The sequence below is a fragment of the Nansenia antarctica genome (genome assembly GCF_963989245.1).
Source record: "Nansenia antarctica genome assembly, chromosome: 7".
Taxonomy (NCBI): Eukaryota; Metazoa; Chordata; class Actinopteri; order Argentiniformes; family Microstomatidae; genus Nansenia; species Nansenia antarctica.
Genome location: NC_137677.1, coordinates 63561708 through 63567938, shown reverse-complemented (window position 1 = coordinate 63567938; position 6231 = coordinate 63561708). Strand labels below are relative to the sequence as shown.

Below are 6231 nucleotides of genomic sequence, written 5' to 3'. Positions count from 1 at the left end.
ACGCACACACACGCACACACGCACACACACACACACACACACACGCACACACACACACACACATACACGCACACACACACGCACACACACACACACACACACACACACGCACACACAGACACACACACACACACACACAAACGTTTTTTTTTTGTTCAGTATCTTTGCAGAAAGTAAGTTACGGTACATTTACTTCAAAGTACACTGCATTTACTTGTGTAAAATGAAAAGTGGAAAATAAGTGGAAGATGCAAAGTTCAAACAAAAAAGAAAAAGAGAAATTCCAAGGCGACGATACAATAGCAATCACACCAAAAATGTCTCACTCCTGAGTAATATGATTACTGCAAATAGTGAAAATACCACCGCTCATCCGTTATCAGACTTTGCTGAGGTGCTGGAACTGAAGAGTATCAATAGAGTACAAAATAACAGCATCTGCACACTCAAACACTGTGCAAAAAAACAGTTTATTGCGAGCTTTCGGTCATATATGATAGGAATATGATTACTGCAAACATGCAAACAGCTTGCATCCTTAAAACGTTGCACTACTGCCATCTTCTGGATTTAGCCAACCCTACATACTGTAACATTTAGATTAAATACTTTGATTTCACAGAAACATTATTTCATCAATATTTCTATCAATATTTTCACGACATGTCACATTTGGAGTCAAATGTAAATGTTGCTTGACTCCATGGGTCCGTATCGGCACCTGTTTTGGATCATTAGTTCATTGATATGTCAAGTGTTGGTTTGTATTAAGTTGGTTAAACTAGGCAAGGTAAAGACTAGCTGACTAGCCCGGTGGCTTGAGCTGCCACATCCGGTTACCATGGTAACGGTAGTGGTGGGGAACTGCCCCCGGATGTCAGTGTGATGTATATAAATACAGTTTGATTGATTGATATTAAACCATAAACTTACGGTTGACTTTTCCAGACTATCAATACATCTGCATCAGCTTGTGCCTGCTTCACCTGAACACCTGCTTGACTCAGCAAGTCACTGAGCATCTCTATCAAACGCTCCTTGTTGTGGCTATTTGCTAGAAATGCTGCCTGAGTTGTTGTGGTTGGCATGTTCTGATCAAATAAGATGTCACTGGATGTGGACTTCTTTGCCCTGCGCAGTTGCTCTGCTGCCTTGGTAGAGATCATGCTGTAGCCATCAAACACAGTTACAGTACCAGCCCCATAGTGTTTCAGGATGTAGGCAATGTAGCAATGGCACACATCTCCGTAAGTAGATGGCTGTGGCCACACCACAGACTGCAACAGATGGCTTCCATCTAGAACAAACTGGCAGTTCTTTGGAATGTTAGGTTGTACAGGGGCAAATGACTTGAGAAGAGTACCTAGAACACTCTTGGTTGTCTTTCGCATGACACCATTATGAAACAGGGATGTAGGTTGAGGAGCAAGCTCATATGACATGAACTGCTCCATGTCAGAACTTGTCTTTAGGACACAGGTGATCCTGTTGAAAAGGAGACTGGGATTCACTACCATGTTTTGTCCCCTGACATTGATGGTGTTTTTATCCCCTATAGTCTTGACTTTGTCAGTGCGATGCAGTGTGATTTCTGAGAACTTTTTTCCTGTTATCCTGGAGGCTGCAGCCAGACCAATCTGGACTGCATTGTCACAATTGACGGATGTGTCAGCTATAACACCAGTAGCTATAGACACTAGGTGATCAGGCTGGTAACCTGCAAATGGTGGATGTATCTCCAGCCACTGCATAAAGACATCATAGTCTTTGCTGTCTTTAGCCTGAGTGGATGATCGGAGATCTTTGTGTTGTTCAGAGGTAGCACTATGCACACCGGTGAACTTCTCCAAAGCATCACACACAGGGACGCAGTAAGGCAGTGCATGCACCCATTTGGTCAAGGTGCTGTCTGTTATTCCTCTACCATGGGTCATCCCTCCACTAGTTTTCAGCATCCTCATCAGGAACTGCTCAATTGTCTGGTCAGAGAAGTTGCCAGACCAGAACTCGTTGGCTCGACGGATGGTGAAGTACCCCTTTGAAGAGAACAATGTGTACTCCTCAGGTGGCATGACTTGTTGGATGGAGTTCATCTGCTGCAAGTACAGTCTTGCAGACTTGGCATATGGAAGATGACCTGCTGCATGGAAATGTGGGATCATTCCCTGCACACAGTGAAGATGAAACTTCCAGTTGCCTGTCCTTTCGGCTCTGATGAAGTTGAGCATGAGGAACACCTGGTTGATGTACTGTACCCATAACTTTCCCGTTCTGCTCTGTGTGACAGCTTGTTCCAGGTGATGAGTGAGAAACTGTTGAAACTCTCGTGGAGTTTCATCTTCGTTGACCTGAGTTGCATCTTCATCTTGGTCAACTATATCTTGATACAGATTGACCAGATGTTCCTTGTCAGTCTGATTTGCCCAGTCTGACTTCTCTAGCAGTACAGAGATGAGGGCCAACAAGGTCAGAATGTGAGCACGCACTGCTCGAGAGAAGGCATGACCTTTGAGCATATACCCGTTCCCACAGCTCTGCCAGCCCGCTTCCTGTCATGATCTGCCCAATGCTGCCTAGAAATGACATCAGCAGCATCACTTCGCACCATCACTTTGTCCAAGTCTCTGGAGGCAGCAACTATCTCAGAGGCCTTTTGATACAGGGGTTGGTCGAATGTGACTGGGCAGATCTTGAGGTTGTGCTTCTCACTCTGTGTTTGTACAAAGCACCTTAAATAAATAATATAAATAAATAGAAGAAGATAAATCTTATCTTGTATCTCAAATATGAAAATATCCCCACTCTGCAGTATGAATGCTGATAATATCGGCCACTAGAGGGCTGGCAATTAACCAAACATCTTAAAATCACTCAGTTATGACAATTAAACCTGTAATACATCACTTTTCTCCACACAAGTAGCTACATGTCACCTTTAGACATGTCCTTGCCGCGTACGGCTTCAAACGTAAACCTACAAATATGCTTTTTCTCTCAAGCTCTGCAGAGCTCATTCACCAAGCAGCCAGTCTCTTTCACAGACTCATCAAACATCAAACTGTTACAGATGTAAGCGAGCCTTATTCAATATTGACAAATGTGATTGGTGGCAAATAAAAACTAACAATAAAGACATTGTGTGATTAGACAAAATAATGAATAGCATTAGACAGGCCCCTCTTTTTCTAAAAAATGACTTCAAAGTTACAAATGGGCTTTAATGGTGCCTGGGCTTAATGGGTACACTATGTGAATTTTGTGTCATTGTCACATTAATGACCTTGTAATCTTGGTTAACTTTAATTTTAGCAGTGTGTCAATGGTGAATTTGGATTCCTTGTATGAGAAAACATGTATTTTAACATTTTTATTGCATTTGCATTATGTTTTAAGCCTGAGATATGGAAAAATCTCCAAATAGCGGCAATTTTGGACGCCATCTTGAATATCTCAGAAAGCACAAGGGGGATTCACGGGGACTTTTAGTATGTTATTCCTAATAGTGCAGCAGATTAATGAAATAATCGTTCGCTTGGTGATACAAGCACCACATTTGGCACACAAGTGCTTTGGGACCTACTCTCTCAGAAAAGTACGGTTTCCACTTGAAAAAACAAAATGGCCACCATTTTTCAAGATGGCCGCCATTCGACATGGATTCAAACAGCGTTTTTGACTGAATAATCCTATTTTGATGGCCTATACCTTGAAATATATTGTAGCGAACGGGAATCTTCTAGTGTAACTCGCCCCATGCGGGAGTCGAACCCCGACCTCCCACATAACCGACGGCCGCGCTAACCATTAGACCAAGAGAGTTAACTCCCTTGGAGGAGCTGTTAACGGGGCCTCATACAGGATCGTTACACTATCCTCACCGTTCGGGAGAGCGTGCCCTCACGCTTCACTATGTCAAGTCCCTCACGTGGACACGCCTCTCCGATGGCCTTCCTTCCATCCCACTTCTAACACCAGTGTAGCGAACGGGAATCTTCTAGTGTAACTCGCCCCATGCGGGAGTCGAACCCCGACCTCCCACATAACCGACGGCCGCGCTAACCATTAGACCAAGAGAGTTAACTCCCTTGGAGGAGCTGTTAACGGGGCCTCATACAGGATCGTTACAATATGTTTTTGAGTGTGAGAAATCCAATTCTGCATTTAGAATATCAAAATGATTGAATATTATGGTGATAAAATGGGAATTAAACACTCTCTTGGTGTTGTTTCCGATACGCAAAATACGCATATTGCATTGCAGTGCGCAGTGCTACAATTTTATTTTATTTTCTCATTTCAAAAAGGACACAAAATAACCAGAATGATTGAGCAATTTCCTAAAAGATGCATTAAAGACATTAGTTTCACTTTTGGCTATTGGACCTGTAAGCTACTTGTAGGTAAGGCCACGTAGAGGCTGTCTTTGTCTCCCCCAATGTTTTTTTTTTTTTGTATTTTGTATTATTTTTGTTTTTTTATTTATACTGTAGTTAGCGGAAACACAGAAAACATGTCCAAGCATAGGCTGCATTGTACAATTCTGAGCAAAACATGGCTGGCAATCATGACAAACTTTTCAAGGATGTTGAGGTCTGCATCTTCTATGATAGGTGGGTACTGACTGAGCTTTTTGAAGACAGGGCTCACTTTAGGGTTAACCTCCCATGCTTGCCATGCCGTTTTTTTTGCCTTTGCCATGAAAAGCTGACACAACATCACAGCCAGTGAAGGCGTGAAAGAACAGCATGCCACTGGATTTCTCTGGGCCAAGAGAAAGCACCATGTCATGGATAGGCAACCACTTAATGGACTGACCTTGGCCAAATTCTACCCAAAGCCTTACTAAGCCTGCATTCTGAAGAGTCGCAAAAACATTGACTGCAACAACAAGAATATCTGTGTCGCATGCCTTGATCAACACAGACTTCATCTGTTGCTTGGCTGCATGAAGAGTATGTATGAAGATTCTGGAGTCAGCTTCCTCATGGTTACATGGACTAAAGCCTTCAAGGCTGATGGGCTTGTTTGATAGAGCCTGCTCCCCTTTGGTCACAACTATGACATTGTTGGGACACAGGGTCACTATCTTGTCGGCTAGGAACACGAAGAGCTCAGTCTTGTTGTTGCTGTCTCGCAGGAAGCTTTTTCAGTTGGGTGGCAGTTTGTTTTTGTCTGTCACTCTTCGTCGACCTCCCATACCTCTGTTTGACCTAGTTTCAGCCTTCAGGCTTGAAGTCCAGTAGACATCAAAAATGATATCTGTTCGCTCATACTTTGATGAGTGGGTCTGGATTTTTGGAACTACATCCTGGACAGCATATTCCTCAAAGGTCTTTGATGTCGTAGGAGACAATGAATGCACAAGAGAGGAACCATCAATGATAATGGCATCACATTCTGGTTGTTTGTCAGGAGGAGAAATGGTAGCTTCCAGAATTTTTGAAAGCTGAGACTTCTGGCCAGAGTGGAGTGTCACTCAGTGCAGCAGGGAAAGGTTGATTCTCATGCTTAAAGAACTCAAGCAGGTCACACTCTCGTAATTGGCACGATATAAAAAGCTGCGAGAACAGACGACAGTCATCTTTGAGTACCTGCTTCTTCATGTCACTGGAAGCTGCAGCTGCCTCTTGGCGAAAGAAGTCGGCTTTGTTCTTTTTAATGGGCTTATAGAAGGAACCCTCATCCCCCAGACCATTGAAAAAGTCTCTGAAGGCAGCTTGACCTTTCTCAAAGTGAGTTCTTACAAGCTCAGCAGCACTGGGATGTGCGATGGTTTTTGTGTCCAATGTGAGCAGATCTTTGGACTCTTCCTGGAAAGGATTGCCCAGATCCTTCATCACATCAAACAACTTTTGGACCTTGTCAGTGAAGGACTTCTGAGACTGACTGGTCTGCTCATGATGCCTGACATCTTTGTTTGCTTCTTTGACTTGAGATGCCAACTCATACTGGTTGACTAACTGGCTAACTTCTGGTCCAGACACCATCCACCGCCTCAGTGCAGATGGATCCTCTGTAAGGCCAATGGCACCACCATCACCTTTAACAACTGCATTGGCCTGCTCGTGAGCTTGGTCAATGGGTAAGCCTGAGAACTCCCTGTGAGTCTTGTGGACCACAAACTTTCCAAGCTGAAATTCATGGAAAACCTGAGGATGAGTTTGCTCCAAAGACGCCATGTCTCTGAGGTGGATGGGGAGCCATCGAGCATAGTTCACATTGTTGTTTGCA

General features: G+C 43.7%; 1 protein-coding gene across 1 annotated transcript in view; it reads right to left on the bottom strand.

Moving 5' to 3' along the window:
- Window positions 1–2516, bottom strand: part of cckbrb (cholecystokinin B receptor b) — a gene marked incomplete at both ends in the record, with an annotated part of 29582 nt that extends 27066 nt beyond the window's left edge. Inside the window, one exon of the mRNA XM_080537027.1 lies at window positions 1925–2516. Coding sequence (XP_080393153.1) covers window positions 1925–2516 — 592 coding nt within the window. The remainder of the gene's footprint in view (window positions 1–1924) is intronic.
- Window positions 2517–6231: the final 3715 nt, after the last annotated feature.